A 21,421-nucleotide genomic window follows, 5' to 3' on the forward strand; every position below is an offset into this window, starting at 1 on the left:
GTGAGTGAGTGCGTGCATGCGTGTGTGTGTGTGTGTGTGTGTGTGTGTGTGTGTGTACCCTCTGTGGTCGGTCGTTGATGCTGAATGTGACCCTGCCGGTGGGCGGAGCTACAGAGGGGTCCACTGTGATGTCATACATGGAGAAACGAGGAAGCTGCCGGGTGATTTCAAACACATGGAACTGAGTACTAGAGAGAGAGAGAGAGAGAGAGAGAGACAGAGAGAGAGAGAGAGAGAGAGAGAGGTACGTTGTTACGTTCGAAGCTGTCCAAGTATTTCCATTCGGTTAATAGCCTTCTCTGCCATGGACAATTCCATTTTTTATTTCATGAAAGTCTAGGCCTGCGTTAACCTCTTCAGCGGTCCATCGGCGTCATAAATCAATCTCTCCAGACTGTATGACATTAACCCATTCAGTGCCAACCACGAGTATAGTCAGGTTAACTCACCATCGCTTGAGTGCCAATCACGAGTATAGTCTGGTTTTAATCCTTATTTCTTTTATTAGCGATATCCATTCATTTTTCATCCATCCAGCCTGACCTTATCATTGGGAATGGGTCTGAGCTCGCAAAGGGCAAATACCGCCGCCTATCGTCTCCCGGATGGTATTGCACATCATTGGATTGGATTGGCTGGGACTGTGAATAAAAAAAAAAGTCCGGTCCAGGTTTTACTTCTCGGGCATGCAGCTGGATACTATTGCATTGAGTCCCCCCACTGGGAGCATCGTGGACTAGGTGTTTTGGACTATAACGTTGGATCAATGGACGCGATCGATATTTGGAATGGTGATCAGGAATTGGATTCATCTTTTTGCATGACATCAGATGTGAGGTAAGGCCTTTATGTTACGAATCTTGGGGTAATCAGATGTTCCTTTCTCCGCCATCGGAGCGTGTGTGTGTGTGTGTGAGGTTCGCACAGACCAAAGTACGGAGAAGCGATTTTTCAGACCCCGCTTCTCTTCGTGCATGAGGACACATATACTATCGATAATCTAGCGTTTATTTGAAAACGATTCATAAATCAGCTGAAAAATTACAACGTGTTTTGTGTATTCCACTAAAGGGCTATTATAGTGTCTTTCTCTGGAATTACTAGAAATCTCTATATACTATACTCGTATTCAAAACGGTATAAAGCCAAAATGTACAGATGAAAAAACAATCAGTTTCATACATGTTGACTGCAAGCAAGTCATTGATAAGCGATGGGTGTATTAGACCCATAGCCATAATTTAAGATATAGTTTAAGCGTTCGCAAATATCCCCGTCCTCCCATTGACTAAAGCGCTGGCATACAAGCCCTAATTTGGTCATATGGGCGTGGCTCTGAATGAGTTAAGTAGCATTTTTTAATGTATCCAAGAGTAAATAACCTAACCCTGTCACAACAGCAGTCATAGTGTATATTTTCAACAATACGTTTGTTTACCAATACGGTAAAGTGTTATTAGTGAGATTTTAGTTCATGGAATGTGTTTATAATTTAGCGAATATCCGCCATTTTGAATTCGCTAAACGTCACAGAATGTAGTCATATGATGAGAGGGCATCCAGAGCTCTCAATGAGCGTTGAAATTTTGAAAAACGACAGTACCCAGCCGATTCTAGCTTCGTGCAAGCAAATTACTTGTATGAATTTCTTTTATTTCTCTTAATTCTCACGATTCTCTACCACAAAACTGAACGTTATTGGCATAGATTGGAGCGCAGTTAGTGTGTCTACCTTCTGTGAACATTTAGCAACAATTCACCATCCATACAGTAGATTTCATTCACGGTTCTTCAGTGCACGCCTGGAGACACTAAATCCAAATTGAACTGGAAGAGGAGATTTGGCCCGATCCATAAATGTGCGAGGCCTAGGTAATTTATAGGCCTGGTATTCTATATTCTATAATAATATTTCAAATTGCATGTGTCCAGATGGCAGGATTCAGTACTGTATCTACAAAATCTTCTGTTTAATCATCTTCCCTTTATTAATTTGCTTAGATTTTTTGTACACCTGATCTCAAGAAGGTGCTGAACGAGCTCAGTGGCAGTTCTTCATGTCTGGTCATTTTTAGCATGGTGTTATTCACTGTCAAAGATGCAAAGAAAAATCATAATTTGTATTCTCCTTTGTTTCATCACAATTTACTCAAGCCTAGTAACAGACACAATATTTCTGACACTGGGAATACATTCCATGAGATCCATTGATGTCCCTAGAATCAGATACCAAGAACATGAAAACGGACCTTGTAGAAGTGGAGCAATCTTCCATTTACGTAGGTATGTATTTTTAGGCAGATTTTCAGAAAATAGGGCTCGGGCTTAACAAGTTAAAGTTTTTACAGGCTATAATTGCGCAAATTTGATGCTCCTTCATATAACAAAAAAACTAAAATGGTTATTGAATGTTACATTTGGACTCGCATTTCATGCTACTGGAAGGAATTTCATGAAACTGAAATGACAAGCTGTTCAAAATAAACTCTGGTCCTCTCACATAGCCTATGTGCATTTTGAATGGGTGAGGGGTGAGGGGGTGAGGGGGGGGGGGTGAGGGGTGAGGGGTTGGCCCGTCAAGTCATTTGAATCCTAGAGAGTGGACGGGCAGAAAATGTATTGGGGACCCCTGCTGTTCATAACTAACCCTAACCCTGCTGTTCATAACTAACCTTGCTGTTACTAACTAACCTTGCTGTTACTAACTAACCCTGCTGTTACTAACTAACCCTGCTGTTACTAACTAACCCTGCTGTTACTAACTAACTCTGCTGTTACTAACTAACCCTGCTGTTACTAACGAACCCTGCTGTTACTAACTAACTCTGCTGTTACTAACTAACACTGCTGTTACTAACTAACCCTGCTGTTACTAACTAACCCTGCTGTTACTAACTAACCCTGCTGTTACTAACTAACCCTGCTGTTACTAACTAACTCTGCTGTTACTAACTAACCCTGCTGTTACTAACTAACCCTGCTGTTACTAACTAACCCTGCTGTTCATAACTAACCCTGCTGTTACTAACTAACTCTGCTGTTACTAACTAACTCTGCTGTTACTAACTAACCCTGCTGTTACTAACTAACCCTGCTGTTACTAACTAACCCTGCTGTTACTAACTAACCCTGCTGTTACTAACTAACCCTGCTGTTACTAACTAACTCTGCTGTTACTAACTAACCCTGCTGTTACTAACTAACCCTGCTGTTACTAACTAACTCTGCTGTTACTAACTAACCCTGCTGTTACTAACTAACCCTGCTGTTACTAACTAACCCTGCTGTTACTAACTAACCCTGCTGTTACTAACTAACCCTGCTGTTACTAACTAACTCTGCTGTTACTAACTAACCCTGCTGTTACTAACTAACCCTGCTGTTACTAACTAACCCTGCTGTTACTAACTAACCCTGCTGTTACTAACTAACCCTGCTGTTACTAACTAACCCTGCTGTTACTAACTAACTCTGCTGTTACTAACTAACTCTGCTGTTACTAACTAACCCTGTTGTTACTAACTAACCCTGCTGTTACTAACTAACTCTGCTGTTACTAACTAACTCTGCTGTTACTAACTAACCCTGCTGTTACTAACTAACCCTGCTGTTACTAACTAACCCTGCTGTTACTAACTAACCCTGCTGTTACTAACTAACCCTGCTGTTACTAACTAACTCTGCTGTTACTAACTAACTCTGCTGTTACTAACTAACCCTGCTGTTACTAACTAACCCTGCTGTTACTAACTAACCCTGCTGTTACTAACTAACCCTGCTGTTACTAACTAACCTTGCTGTTACTAACTAACCCTGCTGTTACTAACTAACCCTGCTGTTACTAACTAACCCTGCTGTTCATAACTAACCCTGCTGTTCATAACTAACCCTGCTGTTCATAACTAACTCTGCTGTTACTAACTAACCCTGCTGTTACTAACTAACCCTGCTGTTACTAACTAACTCTGCTGTTACTAACTAACCCTGCTGTTACTAACTAACCCTGCTGTTACTAACTAACCCTGCTGTTACTAACTAACCCTGCTGTTACTAACTAACCCTGCTGTTCATAACTAACCCTGCTGTTCATAACTAACCTTGCTGTTACTAACTAACCCTGCTGTTACTAACTAACCCTGCTGTTACTAACTAACTCTGCTGTTTCTAACTAACCCTGCTGTTACTAACTAACCCTGCTGTTACTAACTAACCCTGCTGTTACTAACTAACCCTGCTGTTACTAACTAACCCTGCTGTTACTAACTAACTCTGCTGTTACTAACTAACTCTGCTGTTACTAACTAACCCTGCTGTTACTAACTAACCCTGCTGTTACTAACTAACCCTGCTGTTACTAACTAACCCTGCTGTTACTAACTAACTCTGCTGTTCATAACTAACTCTGCTGTTACTAACTCACCTGCTCTTGCCCCTACACTCACCTGCTCTTGCCCCTACACTCACCTGCTCTTGCCCCTACACTCACCTGCTCTTGCCCCTACACTCACCTGCTCTTGCCCCCTACACACACCTGCTCTTGCCCCTACACTCACCTGCTCTTGCCCCTACACACACCTGCTCTTGCCCCCTACACACACCTGCTCTTGCCCCTACACACACCTGCTCTTGCCCCTACACTCACCTGCTCTTGCCCCCTACTCACCTGCTCTTGCCCCTACACACACCTGCTCTTGCCCCCTACACTCACCTGCTCTTGCCCCTACACTCACCTGCTCTTGCCCCTACACACACCTGCTCTTGCCCCCTACACTCACCTGCTCTTGCCCCTACACACACCTGCTCTTGCCCCTACACACACCTGCTCTTGCCCCCTACACTCACCTGCTCTTGCCCCTACACTCACCTCCTCTTGCCCCTACACACACCTGCTCTTGCCCCTACACTCACCTGCTCTTGCCCCTACACTCACCTGCTCTTGCCCCCTACACACACCTGCTCTTGCCCCTACACACACCTGCTCTTGCCCCCTACACTCACCTGCTCTTGCCCCTACACACACCTGCTCTTGCCCCCTACACACACCTGCTCTTGCCCCCTACACACACCTGCTCTTGCCCCCTACACTCACCTGCTCTTGCCCCCTACACTCACCTGCTCTTGCCGCTACACTCACCTGCTCTTGCCCCTACACTCACCTGCTCTTGCCCCTACACTCACCTGCTCTTGCCCCTACACTCACCTGCTCTTGCCCCTACACACACCTGCTCTTGCCCCTACACACACCTGCTCTTGCCCCTACACACACCTGCTCTTGCCCCCTACACACACCTGCTCTTGCCCCTACACACACCTGCTCTTGCCGCTACACTCACCTGCTCTTGCCCCTACACTCACCTGCTCTTGCCCCTACACACACCTGGTCTTGCCCCCTACACTCACCTGCTCTTGCCCCTACACACACCTGCTCTTGCCCCTACACTCACCTGCTCTTTCCCCCTACACTCACCTGCTCTTGCCCCTACACACACCTGCTCTTGCCCCTACACACACCTGCTCTTGCCCCTACACACACCTGCTCTTGCCCCCTACAGTCACCTGCTCTTGCCCCTACACTCACCTCCTCTTGCCCCTACACACACCTGCTCTTGCCCCTACACTCACCTGCTCTTGCCCCTACACTCACCTGCTCTTGCCCCTACACACACCTGCTCTTGCCCCTACACTCACCTGCTCTTGCCCCTACACTCACCTGCTCTTGCCCCTACACACACCTGCTCTTGCCCCTACACACACCTGCTCTTGCCCCCTACACACACCTGCTCTTGCCCCTACACTCACCTGCTCTTGCCCCTACACTCACCTGCTCTTGCCCCTACACACACCTGCTCTTGCCCCTACACTCAACTGCTCTTGCCCCTACACTCACCTGCTCTTGCCCCTACACACACCTGCTCTTGCCCCTACACTCACCTGCTCTTGCCCCCTACACACACCTGCTCTTGCCCCCTACTCACCTGCTCTTGCCCCCTACACTCACCTGCTCTTGCCCCCTACACACACCTGCTCTTGCCCCTACACTCACCTGCTCTTGCCCCTACACACACCTGCTCTTGCCCCCTACTCACCTGCTCTTGCCCCTACACACACCTGCTCTTGCCCCCTACACTCACCTGCTCTTGCCCCTACACTCACCTGCTCTTGCCCCTACACTCACCTGCTCTTGCCCCTACACACACCTGCTCTTGCCCCTACACTCACCTCCTCTTGCCCCTACACACACCTGCTCTTGCCCCTACTCACCTGCTCTTGCCCCTACACTCACCTGCTCTTGCCCCTACACACACCTGCTCTTGCCCCTACACTCACCTGCTCTTGCCCCCTACTCACCTGCTCTTGCCCCTACACACACCTGCTCTTGCCCCTACACACACCTGCTCTTGCCCCCTACACACACCTGCTCTTGCCCCTACACTCACCTGCTCTTGCCCCTACACTCACCTGCTCTTGCCCCTACACACACCTGCTCTTGCCCCTACACTCACCTGCTCTTGCCCCTACACTCACCTGCTCTTGCCCCCTACACACACCTGCTCTTGCCCCCTACACTCACCTGCTCTTGCCCCTACACTCACCTGCTCTTGCCCCTACACTCACCTGCTCTTGCCCCCTACACACACCTGCTCTTGCCCCCTACACTCACCTGCTCTTGCCCCTACACTCACCTGCTCTTGCCCCCTACACACACCTGCTCTTGCCGCTACACACACCTGCTCTTGCCCCCTACACACACCTGCTCTTGCCCCCTACACTCACCTGCTCTTGCCCCCTACACTCACCTGCTCTTGCCCCCTACACACACCTGCTCTTGCCCCCTACACACCTGCTCTTGCCCCTACACTCACCTGCTCTTGCCCCTACACACACCTGCTCTTGCCCCTACACACACCTGCTCTTGCCCCTACACACACCTGCTCTTGCCCCCTACACTCACCTGCTCTTGCCCCTACACTCACCTGCTCTTGCCCCTACACACACCTGCTCTTGCCCCTACACTCACCTGCTCTTGCCCCTACACACACCTGCTCTTGCCCCCTACACACACCTGCTCTTACCCCCTACACTCACCTGCTCTTGCCCCTACTCACCTGTTCTTGCCCCCTACACACACCTGCTCTTGCCCCTACACCCACCTGCTCTTGCCCCCTACACTCACCTGCTCTTGCCCCTACTCACCTGCTCTTGCCCCTACACACACCTGCTCTTGCCCCTACACTCACCTGCTCTTGCCCCTACACTCACCTGCTCTTGCTCCCTACACACACCTGCTCTTGCCCCTACACACACCTGCTCTTGCCCCTACACTCACCTGCTCTTGCCCCCTACACACACCTGCTCTTGCCCCTACACTCACCTGCTGTTGCCCCTACTCACCTGCTCTTGCCCCTACACACACCTGCTCTTGCCCCTACACTCACCTGCTCTTGCCCCCTACACTCACCTGCTCTTGCCCCCTACACACACCTGCTCTTGCCCCTACACTCACCTGCTCTTGCCCCTACTCACCTGCTCTTGCCCCTACACTCACCTGCTCTTGCCCCTACTCACCTGCTCTTGCCCCTACACTCACCTGCTCTTGCCCCTACACTCACCTGCTCTTGCCCCTACACTCACCTGCTCTTGCCCCTACACTCACCTGCTCTTGCCCCTACACACACCTGCTCTTGCCCCTACACACACCTGCTCTTGCCCCTACTCACCTGCTCTTGCCCCTACACACACCTGCTCTTGCCCCTACACACACCTGCTCTTGCCCCTACACACACCTGCTCTTGCCCCTACACACACCTGCTCTTGCCCCTACACTCACCTGCTCTTGCCCCCTACACACACCTGCTCTTGCCCCCTACACACACCTGCTCTTGCCCCTACACACACCTGCTCTTGCCCCTACACACACCTGCTCTTGCCCCTACACACACCTGCTCTTGCCCCCTACACACACCTGCTCTTGCCCCTACACTCACCTGCTCTTGCCCCTACACTCACCTGCTCTTGCCCCTACACACACCTGCTCTTGCCCCTACTCACCTGCTCTTGCCCCCTACACACACCTGCTCTTGCCCCTACTCACCTGCTCTTGCCCCCTACACACCTGCTCTTGCCCCTACACACACCTGCTCTTGCCCCTACACTCACCTGCTCTTGCCCCTACACACACCTGCTCTTGCCCCTACACTCACCTGCTCTTGCCCCCTACACTCACCTGCTCTTGCCCCTACACTCACCTGCTCTTGCCCCTACACTCACCTGCTCTTGCCCCTACACTGACCTGCTCTTGCCCCTACACACCTGCTCTTGCCCCTACACTCACCTGCTCTTGCCCCCTACACTCACCTGCTCTTGCCCCCTACACTCACCTGCTCTTGCCCCTACACACCTGCTCTTGCCCCTACACACACCTGCTCTTGCCCCTACACACACCTGCTCTTGCCCCTACACACACCTGCTCTTGCCCCCTACACTCACCTGCTCTTGCCCCTACACTCACCTGCTCTTGCCCCTACACACACCTGCTCTTGCCCCTACACACACCTGCTCTTGCCCCCTACACTCACCTGCTCTTGCCGCTACACTCACCTGCTCTTGCCCCTACACACACCTGCTCTTGCCCCCTACACACACCTGCTCTTGCCCCCTACACTCACCTGCTCTTGCCCCCTACACTCACCTGCTCTTGCCGCTACACTCACCTGCTCTTGCCCCTACACACACCTGCTCTTGCCCCTACACACACCTGCTCTTGCCCCTACACACACCTGCTCTTGCCCCTACACTCACCTGCTCTTGCCCCTACACACACCTGCTCTTGCCCCTACACTCACCTGCTCTTGCCCCCTACACACACCTCCTCTTGCCCCTACACACACCTGCTCTTGCCCCCTACACACACCTGCTCTTGCCGCTACACTCACCTGCTCTTGCCCCTACACACACCTGCTCTTGCCCCCTACACACACCTGCTCTTGCCCCCTACACTCACCTGCTCTTGCCGCTACACTCACCTGCTCTTGCCCCTACACACACCTGCTCTTGCCCCTACACACACCTGCTCTTGCCCCCTACACTCACCTGCTCTTGCCCCTACACTCACCTGCTCTTGCCCCTACACACACCTGCTCTTGCCCCCTACACACACCTGCTCTTGCCCCTACACTCACCTGCTCTTGCCCCTACACTCACCTGCTCTTGCCCCCTACACACACCTGCTCTTGCCCCCTACACACACCTGCTCTTGCCCCTACACACACCTGCTCTTGCCCCTACACTCACCTGCTCTTGCCCCCTACACACACCTGCTCTTGCCCCTACACACACCTGCTCTTGCCCCTACACACACCTGCTCTTGCCCCTACACTCACCTGCTCTTGCCCCTACACACACCTGCTCTTGCCCCTACACTCACCTGCTCTTGCCCCTACACACACCTGCTCTTGCCCCCTACACACACCTGCTCTTGCCCCCTACACACACCTGCTCTTGCCCCCTACACACACCTGCTCTTGCCCCCTACACTCACCTGCTCTTGCCCCTACACACACCTGCTCTTGCCCCTACACACACCTGCTCTTGCCCCTACACTCACCTGCTCTTGCCCCCTACACACACCTGCTCTTGCCGCTACACACACCTGCTCTTGCCCCTACACTCACCTGCTCTTGCCCCCTAATCACCTGCTCTTGCCCCTACACACACCTGCTCTTGCCCCCTACACTCACCTGCTCTTGCCCCTACACTCACCTGCTCTTGCCCCTACACACACCTGCTCTTGCCCCCTACACTCACCTGCTCTTGCCCCTACACTCACCTCCTCTTGCCCCTACACACACCTGCTCTTGCCCCTACACTCACCTGCTCTTGCCCCTACACTCACCTGCTCTTGCCCCCTACACACACCTGCTCTTGCCCCTACACACACCTGCTCTTGCCCCCTACACTCACCTGCTCTTGCCCCTACACACACCTGCTCTTGCCCCCTACACACACCTGCTCTTGCCCCCTACACACACCTGCTCTTGCCCCCTACACTCACCTGCTCTTGCCCCCTACACTCACCTGCTCTTGCCGCTACACTCACCTGCTCTTGCCGCTACACACACCTGCTCTTGCCCCTACACTCACCTGCTCTTGCCCCTACACTCACCTGCTCTTGCCCCTACACTCACCTGCTCTTGCCCCTACACACACCTGCTCTTGCCCCTACACACACCTGCTCTTGCCCCTACACACACCTGCTCTTGCCCCCTACACACACCTGCTCTTGCCCCTACACACACCTGCTCTTGCCGCTACACTCACCTGCTCTTGCCCCTACACTCACCTGCTCTTGCCCCTACACACACCTGGTCTTGCCCCCTACACTCACCTGCTCTTGCCCCTACACACACCTGCTCTTGCCCCTACACTCACCTGCTCTTGCCCCCTACACTCACCTGCTCTTGCCCCTACACACACCTGCTCTTGCCCCTACACACACCTGCTCTTGCCCCTACACACACCTGCTCTTGCCCCCTACACTCACCTGCTCTTGCCCCTACACTCACCTCCTCTTGCCCCTACACACACCTGCTCTTGCCCCTACACTCACCTGCTCTTGCCCCTACACTCACCTGCTCTTGCCCCTACACACACCTGCTCTTGCCCCTACACTCACCTGCTCTTGCCCCTACACTCACCTGCTCTTGCCCCCTACACTCACCTGCTCTTGCCCCTACACACACCTGCTCTTGCCCCCTACACACACCTGCTCTTGCCCCTACACTCACCTGCTCTTGCCCCTACACTCACCTGCTCTTGCCCCTACACACACCTGCTCTTGCCCCTACACTCAACTGCTCTTGCCCCTACACTCACCTGCTCTTGCCCCTACACTCACCTGCTCTTGCCCCTACACTCACCTGCTCTTGCCCCTACACACACCTGCTCTTGCCCCTACACTCACCTGCTCTTGCCCCTACACTCACCTGCTCTTGCCCCTACACTCACCTGCTCTTGCCCCTACACTCACCTGCTCTTGCCCCCTACACACACCTGCTCTTGCCCCTACACACACCTGCTCTTGCCCCCTACACTCACCTGCTCTTGCCCCCTACACTCACCTGCTCTTGCCCCCTACACACACCTGCTCTTGCCCCTACACTCACCTGCTCTTGCCCCTACACACACCTGCTCTTGCCCCCTACTCACCTGCTCTTGCCCCTACACACACCTGCTCTTGCCCCCTACACTCACCTGCTCTTGCCCCTACACTCACCTGCTCTTGCCCCTACACACACCTGCTCTTGCCCCTACACTCACCTGCTCTTGCCCCTACACTCACCTCCTCTTGCCCCTACACACACCTGCTCTTGCCCCTACTCACCTGCTCTTGCCCCTACACTCACCTGCTCTTGCCCCTACACACACCTGCTCTTGCCCCTACACTCACCTGCTCTTGCCCCCTACTCACCTGCTCTTGCCCCTACACACACCTGCTCTTGCCCCTACACACACCTGCTCTTGCCCCCTACACACACCTGCTCTTGCCCCTACACTCACCTGCTCTTGCCCCTACACTCACCTGCTCTTGCCCCTACACACACCTGCTCTTGCCCCTACACTCACCTGCTCTTGCCCCTACACTCACCTGCTCTTGCCCCCTACACACACCTGCTCTTGCCCCCTACACTCACCTGCTCTTGCCCCTACACTCACCTGCTCTTGCCCCTACACTCACCTGCTCTTGCCCCCTACACACACCTGCTCTTGCCCCCTACACTCACCTGCTCTTGCCCCTACACTCACCTGCTCTTGCCCCCTACACACACCTGCTCTTGCCGCTACACACACCTGCTCTTGCCCCTACACACACCTGCTCTTGCCCCCTACACTCACCTGCTCTTGCCCCCTACACTCACCTGCTCTTGCCCCCTACACACACCTGCTCTTGCCCCCTACACACCTGCTCTTGCCCGTACACTCACCTGCTCTTGCCCCTACACACACCTGCTCTTGCCCCTACACACACCTGCTCTTGCCCCTACACACACCTGCTCTTGCCCCCTACACTCACCTGCTCTTGCCCCTACACTCACCTGCTCTTGCCCCTACACACACCTGCTCTTGCCCCTACACTCACCTGCTCTTGCCCCTACACACACCTGCTCTTGCCCCCTACACACACCTGCTCTTACCCCCTACACTCACCTGCTCTTGCCCCTACTCACCTGGTCTTGCCCCCTACACACACCTGCTCTTGCCCCTACACCCACCTGCTCTTGCCCCCTACACTCACCTGCTCTTGCCCCTACTCACCTGCTCTTGCCCCTACACACACCTGCTCTTGCCCCTACACTCACCTGCTCTTGCCCCTACACTCACCTGCTCTTGCTCCCTACACACACCTGCTCTTGCCCCTACACACACCTGCTCTTGCCCCTACACTCACCTGCTCTTGCCCCCTACACACACCTGCTCTTGCCCCTACACTCACCTGCTCTTGCCCCTACTCACCTGCTCTTGCCCCTACACACACCTGCTCTTGCCCCTACACTCACCTGCTCTTGCCCCCTACACTCACCTGCTCTTGCCCCCTACACACACCTGCTCTTGCCCCTACACTCACCTGCTCTTGCCCCTACTCACCTGCTCTTGCCCCTACACTCACCTGCTCTTGCCCCTACTCACCTGCTCTTGCCCCTACACTCACCTGCTCTTGCCCCTACACTCACCTGCTCTTGCCCCTACACTCACCTGCTCTTGCCCCTACACTCACCTGCTCTTGCCCCTACACACACCTGCTCTTGCCCCTACACACACCTGCTCTTGCCCCTACTCACCTGCTCTTGCCCCCTACACACACCTGCTCTTGCCCCTACACACACCTGCTCTTGCCCCTACACACACCTGCTCTTGCCCCTACACACACCTGCTCTTGCCCCTACACTCACCTGCTCTTGCCCCCTACACACACCTGCTCTTGCCCCCTACACACACCTGCTCTTGCCCCTACACACACCTGCTCTTGCCCCTACACACACCTGCTCTTGCCCCTACACACACCTGCTCTTGCCCCCTACACACACCTGCTCTTGCCCCTACACTCACCTGCTCTTGCCCCTACACTCACCTGCTCTTGCCCCTACACACACCTGCTCTTGCCCCTACTCACCTGCTCTTGCCCCCTACACACACCTGCTCTTGCCCCTACTCACCTGCTCTTGCCCCCTACACACCTGCTCTTGCCCCTACACACACCTGCTCTTGCCCCTACACTCACCTGCTCTTGCCCCTACACACACCTGCTCTTGCCCCTACACTCACCTGCTCTTGCCCCCTACACTCACCTGCTCTTGCCCCTACACTCACCTGCTCTTGCCCCTACACTCACCTGCTCTTGCCCCTACACTGACCTGCTCTTGCCCCTACACACCTGCTCTTGCCCCTACACTCACCTGCTCTTGCCCCCTACACTCACCTGCTCTTGCCCCCTACACTCACCTGCTCTTGCCCCTACACACCTGCTCTTGCCCCTACACACACCTGCTCTTGCCCCTACACACACCTGCTCTTGCCCCTACACACACCTGCTCTTGCCCCCTACACTCACCTGCTCTTGCCCCTACACTCACCTGCTCTTGCCCCTACACACACCTGCTCTTGCCCCTACACACACCTGCTCTTGCCCCTACACACACCTGCTCTTGCCCCCTACACTCACCTGCTCTTGCCGCTACACTCACCTGCTCTTGCCCCTACACACACCTGCTCTTGCCCCCTACACACACCTGCTCTTGCCCCCTACACTCACCTGCTCTTGCCCCCTACACTCACCTGCTCTTGCCGCTACACTCACCTGCTCTTGCCCCTACACACACCTGCTCTTGCCCCTACACACACCTGCTCTTGCCCCTACACACACCTGCTCTTGCCCCTACACTCACCTGCTCTTGCCCCTACACACACCTGCTCTTGCCCCTACACTCACCTGCTCTTGCCCCCTACACACACCTCCTCTTGCCCCTACACACACCTGCTCTTGCCCCTACACACACCTGCTCTTGCCCCTACTCACCTGCTCTTGCCCCCTACACACACCTGCTCTTGCCCCTACTCACCTGCTCTTGCCCCCTACACACCTGCTCTTGCCCCTACACACACCTGCTCTTGCCCCTACACTCACCTGCTCTTGCCCCTACACACACCTGCTCTTGCCCCTACACTCACCTGCTCTTGCCCCCTACACTCACCTGCTCTTGCCCCTACACTCACCTGCTCTTGCCCCTACACTCACCTGCTCTTGCCCCTACACTCACCTGCTCTTGCCCCCTACACTCACCTGCTCTTGCCCCTACACACCTGCTCTTGCCCCTACACTCACCTGCTCTTGCCCCCTACACTCACCTGCTCTTGCCCCCTACACTCACCTGCTCTTGCCCCTACACACCTGCTCTTGCCCCTACACACACCTGCTCTTGCCCCTACACACACCTGCTCTTGCCCCTACACACACCTGCTCTTGCCCCCTACACTCACCTGCTCTTGCCCCTACACTCACCTGCTCTTGCCCCTACACACACCTGCTCTTGCCCCTACACACACCTGCTCTTGCCCCTACACACACCTGCTCTTGCCCCCTACACTCACCTGCTCTTGCCGCTACACTCACCTGCTCTTGCCCCTACACACACCTGCTCTTGCCCCCTACACACACCTGCTCTTGCCCCCTACACTCACCTGCTCTTGCCCCCTACACTCACCTGCTCTTGCCGCTACACTCACCTGCTCTTGCCCCTACACACACCTGCTCTTGCCCCTACACACACCTGCTCTTGCCCCCTACACTCACCTGCTCTTGCCCCTACACTCACCTGCTCTTGCCCCTACACACACCTGCTCTTGCCCCTACACTCACCTGCTCTTGCCCCCTACACACACCTCCTCTTGCCCCTACACACACCTGCTCTTGCCCCCTACACACACCTGCTCTTGCCGCTACACTCACCTGCTCTTGCCCCTACACACACCTGCTCTTGCCCCCTACACACACCTGCTCTTGCCCCCTACACTCACCTGCTCTTGCCGCTACACTCACCTGCTCTTGCCCCTACACACACCTGCTCTTGCCCCTACACACACCTGCTCTTGCCCCCTACACTCACCTGCTCTTGCCCCTACACTCACCTGCTCTTGCCCCTACACACACCTGCTCTTGCCCCTACACTCACCTGCTCTTGCCCCTACACTCACCTGCTCTTGCCCCTACACTCACCTGCTCTTGCCCCCTACACACACCTGCTCTTGCCCCTACACTCACCTGCTCTTGCCCCCTACACACACCTGCTCTTGCCCCCTACACACACCTGCTCTTGCCCCTACACACACCTGCTCTTGCCCCTACACTCACCTGCTCTTGCCCCCTACACACACCTGCTCTTGCCCCTACACACACCTGCTCTTGCCCCTACACACACCTGCTCTTGCCCCTACACTCACCTGCTCTTGCCCCTACACTCACCTGCTCTTGCCCCTACACACACCTGCTCTTGCCCCTACACACACCTGCTCTTGCCCCTACACTCACCTGCTCTTGCCCCCTACACACACCTGCTCTTGCCCCTACACACACCTGCTCTTGCCCCCTACACACACCTGCTCTTGCCCCCTACACACACCTGCTCTTGCCCCTACACTCACCTCCTCTTGCCCCCTACACTCACCTGCTCTTGCCGCTACACTCACCTGCTCTTGCCCCTACACACACCTGCTCTTGCCCCTACTCACCTGCTCTTGCCCCTACACTCACCTGCTCTTGCCCCCTACACTCACCTGCTCTTGCCCCTACACACACCTGCTCTTGCCCCCTACACTCACCTGCTCTTGCCCCTACACACCTACTCTTGCCCCTACACACACCTGCTCTTGCCCCTACACACACCTGCTCTTGCCCCCTACAAAGGCCTTGATGTGCAGGTCCACAGGGAGGTCCTTGGGGGGCACGATGGGCACGCGGACGCAGCCGGACAGGCTCTGGGCGCTGGGGTGCACCACGTGGCTCTCCCCCTCGAAGATGGCCTCCGCAAAGATCAGCACGGCCCGGATAATGGTCTCTGGAGGGAGAGGAGAGAGAGGAGAGTGAAGCCAGGCTCACACACAGATACAGAGAGGAGGGGGCTCAGAGTGAAGCCATGAGGTGTCATGTTAAGGTTTAATGATGTGTCATGTTGAGGTTTAATGATGTGTTAATGAGGTGTCATGTTGAGGTTTAATGATGTGTCATGTTGAGGTTTAATGAGGTGTCAGGTTTAATGAGGTGTCATGTTGAGGTTTAATGAGGTGTCATGTTGAGGTTTAATGAGGTGTCATGTTGATGTTTAATGAGGTGTCAGGTTTAATGAGGTGTCATGTTGAGGTTTAATGATGTGTCATGTTGAGGTTTAATGAGGTGTCATGTTGAGGTTTAATGATGTGTCATGTTGAGGTTTAATGAGGTGTCATGTTGAGGTTTAATGAGGTGTCATGTTGAGGTTTAATGAGGTGTCAGGTTTAATGAGGTGTCATGTTGAGGTTTAATGATGTGTCATGTTGAGGTTTAATGAGGTGTCATGTTGAGGTTTAATGATGTGTCATGTTGAGGGTTAATGATGTGTCATGTTGAGGTTTAATGAGGTGTCATGTTGAGGTTTAATGATGTGTCATGTTGAGGTTTAATGATGTGTCAGGTTTAATGATGTGTCATGTTGAGGTTTAATGATGTGTCATGTTGAGGTTTAATGAGGTGTCAGGTTTAATGATGCGTCATGTTGAGGTTTAATGATGTGTCATGTTGAGGTTTAATGATGTGTCATGTTGAGGTTTAATGAGGTGTCAGGTTTAATGATGTGTCATGTTGAGGTTTAATGAGGTGTCATGTTGAGGTTTAATGAGGTGTCAGGTTTAATGAGGTGTCATGTTGAGGTTTAATGAGGTGTCATGTTGAGGTTTAATGAGGTGTCATGTTGAGGTTTAATGATGTGTCAGGTTGAGGTTTAATGATGTGTCATGTTGAGGTTTAATGAGGTGTTGTGATGTACGTGGGTTGGTCATTACCATTATTACTGTATATATGACACCATCTGAACATCAGGTTAGTATATGTAAATATGTTATGTTTTGGATGGATGTGTGTGTGTGTGCATGATAGCTAATGCTGTCTCTTTTTCTCTATCAGGTGCCGCCCGTCCCTACACTGAAGAGTGCTGATTGCCTAATGGGTGACAGCTGATGGCAATCACCTCGAGAGGGACGGGTGGACAGATATACCAGACAGCACACACTCGTCCGGGTGCCTCATTCTGTCAATTGCCAGTGACCAGAGTGGAGTGGGGTTGCCATTGTTTTCCACTGTTGTATGGATTGATCTTGTGTTGGCCTTTGTTTCCACTGTTGTGTGGATTGATCTTGTGTTGGCCTTATTGTCACTATTGTGTGTTCTCATGTTCACACTACTTACCTGGTAGGCATTGTGTCTGTGTTGGTGTTGCTGCCAGGTAAGTGTATAAATATATATATATATATATATATATATATATATATATATATATATATATATATATATTGTGGCCTCTGTGCCACCTATGTGGAATTAGTTAATATATATATCTATGTATTGGGCCTTCTGCCTTTTTGCCTCCCTTGTGTGGAGCTATAGTGTACAGTACATATTTCCACTCTTGTGTGGGTTTGTATGTGTAGTTGGCCTCTGGGCCTATTTTCTTCCCTGTTAAGGGATTACTACACATACTGTTGGCTTTTAGGCCATTTGTGCCTTACTCTAGTATATTTAGTGAAAAATCAACATGCACTCTCTCAAAAAATATTGTTGTGCTGGGAATTGCTCCCCTTAATTGTCATCAGATGAAAAAATGTACAATTCCCGCACTCACTTTTTCTCTGCTTTTATTGTCGTCAACGTTTCGGCTATTCAGCCTTCATCAGGACAGTGGCATGAAACAATGAGGTCTCACATTCATTTTATACAATTCCAAGGTCTGTTTTGGTTGATTGCATAACAGGGAGCACCTGTGCCTTCCTGTCAATAAACCAATTGGTTGAGCTTGCAGCCCCACTGGGTACTGCAGCAAAAAGAGAGACAGAGTTAGAAATGCAATAATTCAACCTCAGAACAAAACATTTTTGAAACATCGAACAGTCATATTTACAACACAATATAGTTTAGCATATTTAATATACAGCAATATGACCGAATCATTGTGAAACATTAAACCATCATCAATGGGATTCAGTGGAACAGTTTACAAACACACACTTAAATCCAGTTCATCATTGAGTCCAAAGGTGGTCCCAAATGTTTGAAGTTCCGTTATCCAATAGGCTTCTCTCTTGAGAAGCATCTGTTTCAGATCCCCCCCACGTCTAGAAAGGACTACTTTTTCAATACCACAGTAACTGAAAGCTGTGATTGGATGGTTGGCATCTTTAAAGTGGATGGCTATAGGGCTATCTGGATTATTATTACGAATAGCTGAACGGTGTTCAGATATTTGTTTTTAGTGCTCTTGTTGTCATTCCAACATAGGCTTTGGAGCAGCTGCATTTTATTAGATAAATGACCCCAGTTGTTGAGCATGTTATAACTCCACGAATTTTATAGATTTTCCCTGTAAGAGGGTGTGAGAAAGTCTTACTTCTAGTGGTACAATTACATTGTGCACATCGTCCACACTTGTGGTTGCCATCAGGCAGAGATGGCATGCTGCTTGATCTTTCAAATAAACAGTCTGCATGTACAAGTTTGTCTTTCAAATTCTTTCCTCTACGGTAAGTAATTATTGGTGGAGAATCAAATAAGTGGCCTACATTAGGATCACTTGAGAGGATATGCCAGTATTTCTTGATAGAATGTTTTATTTCATGTGATCTATCAGTATAATTAAGAACACAGACAGCTGATGGCTTTCTTTTTGTCTTTCTACCCCCTTGTGTTTTTGTTTTTACTTTCTGAAGGGCCCTGTCTATGCATTCATCTTCATATCCTCTTTGTTTAAAACGTGATTTCATTACCTCAACTTGGTTGTCAAATCGTTCTTTTGTGTCACAGATTCTTTGCAATCTATGGAACTGTCCTATTGGAATAGCTTCTTTCACATATTGTGGATGGTAGCTCTCCATGTGTAAAAGGTTGTTCCTATCTGTAGGTTTTCTAAAGAGATCTGTCACTAATTTGCCATTTTCTTTTGTGATACATATATCTAAGAAGTTGACAGTGTGGTTGTTATATTCCAGGTTAAAAGTAAGAGATTCACTTTTGCTGTTTAACCAGTCTGTGAATTCTATAAGTAGTTCTGTTGATCCCGTCCACAAAAATAGAACATCATCTATATATCGTTTCCAATATTTGATGTATTGCAGGTATGGGTTCTCTGTACTATCTAGAATATTTGTCATTTCAAACAGTCCAACGTACAAGTTTGCATAGTTAGGAGCCATTGTGGTTCCCATGGCAGTTCCTTTGATCTGCAGGTAAAAATCTCTATCAACACTGAAATAGTTCTTAATTAGTACCAGTTCAGCTGCCTCAAGTAAAAATCTATTAAATTGTGCATTACTGTCTTCTTTGCTGTTCAGAAAGATCTTTAGGGCCTCTAACCCCCCTTGGTGGGGTATATTGGAATAGAGACTTTCGACATCTAGTGTACACAGTATAGTAGATTCAGGGACATGTTCAATGTTTCTCAATGACTTAAGTACATCATTTGTGTCTTTGACAAAGGTTGGCAGTTTGAAAACAAATGGCTTTATGTAGTGATCAACAAAAACTGAAAGTGGTGCTGTAATCGAACCTATTCCAGCCACAACCGGTCTTCCAGGTGGATGTTCAATGGACTTATGGATTTTTGGTAGCGTGTATAATACTGGTATAGTTGGTGACTTTGCATACAAGAAATCAAGATTCTTCTTTGTGATAACTTTGTTGTCTAAGGCCATCTCCAAAAATTCTTTTACTTCCTTTTGAAATATTTTGGTTGGATCACCTTTCAGTTTTCTGTAATAGTTTTCATTTGACATTTGTCTCTCAATTTCAGCTCTGTAGTCACTAATGTTCTGAACTACAACGGCTCCTCCCTTGTCTGCACTTTTGATTATTATTGTCTTGTCTCTTTGTAATGTCCTTAAAGCCTTGTGTTCACCCTTAGATAGATTTTCACATGAGGTATATTTTCTTCTCTTATATATTCTCTCAATATCATCATTCACTAAACGGCAGTAGGTGTCAATAGAGGAATTTCGTTTATTTGGGGGAACAAATTTACTTTGTCCTTTAAAAGGAAAGTTCTTACCCCTAGATCCATCTGCAGTATCAACAGCAGTATCAGTATCACAGATAAGTGGTTCAGATTCCACATGCTCAGATTCAATAGATGTTTCTTTAGGTGCAAAAAATTCTTTGAGTCTTACATTCCTAGAGAATCTGAAAAAATCACATTTTGCATCAAATACATTATCTGTGTTTAGAAACAAATGTCAATCCTTTACTTAAGACAGAAACTTCATCAGGAGTCAGTGTCTTACTGGATATGTTGATCACATTCTCCTCATCTGTGACTGGGCTCGTGATCTCGTCCAGGGTGGATCTCGTTGGTTTGGTCTTGCCTCTCCCCTTGCCACGCCTGGTCTTCTTGTGTAGCGTCCCCGGCCTCTGTTGTTGGGTTGGGGCCTGGGGTCTAAAAAAGGGTGGGCGTTGAGGGACCCATCCGAAGTGTAGTCACTCTCTGATGTGGCTGGATTACTGCGGTTCGGCCATCTTGGTTTTGGGCGCCCACTTCTTGGAGTTTGCTTCTTCTGCCAGAAGTATACTTCTTTGTTCTTGTAATCTGCCTCATCTCGTTGGAATTTCTTCTGTTTGTTGGCTGTTAGCTTTGCTTCTAAAGATGGCCGAACCGCAGTAATCCAGCCACATCAGAGAGTGACTACACTTCGGATGGGTCCCTCAACGCCCACCCTTTTTTAGACCCCAGGCCCCAACCCAACAACAGAGGCCGGGGACGCTACACAAGAAGACCAGGCGTGGCAAGGGGAGAGGCAAGACCAAACCAACGAGATCCACCCTGGACGAGATCACGAGCCCAGTCACAGATGAGGAGAATGTGATCAACATATCCAGTAAGACACTGACTCCTGATGAAGTTTCTGTCTTAAGTAAAGGATTGACATTTGTTTCTAAACACACAGATAATGTATTTGATGCAAACTGTGATTTTTTTCAGATTCTCTAGGAATGTAAGACTCAAAGAATTTTTTGCACCTAAAGAAACATCTATTGAATCTGAGCATGTGGAATCTGAACCACTTATCTGTGATACTGATACTGCTGTTGATACTGCAGATGGATCTAGGGGTAAGAACTTTCCTTTTAAAAAAGGAC

The 21,421-nt window shown here is 50.9% G+C and overlaps 1 protein-coding gene across 1 annotated transcript in view; it reads right to left on the reverse strand.

The window, feature by feature from the left end:
* Positions 1-21,421, reverse strand: part of bbs2 (Bardet-Biedl syndrome 2) — a 209,347-nt gene that overhangs the window by 108,899 nt on the left and 79,027 nt on the right. The window contains 2 exon segments of the mRNA XM_084316368.1: positions 59-188; positions 15,935-16,106. Coding sequence (XP_084172494.1) covers positions 59-188; positions 15,935-16,106 — 302 coding nt within the window.

The sequence above is a fragment of the Notolepis coatsorum genome, assembly GCF_963971535.1.
Source record: "Notolepis coatsorum genome assembly, chromosome: 6".
Classification (NCBI taxonomy): domain Eukaryota; kingdom Metazoa; phylum Chordata; class Actinopteri; order Aulopiformes; family Paralepididae; genus Notolepis; species Notolepis coatsorum.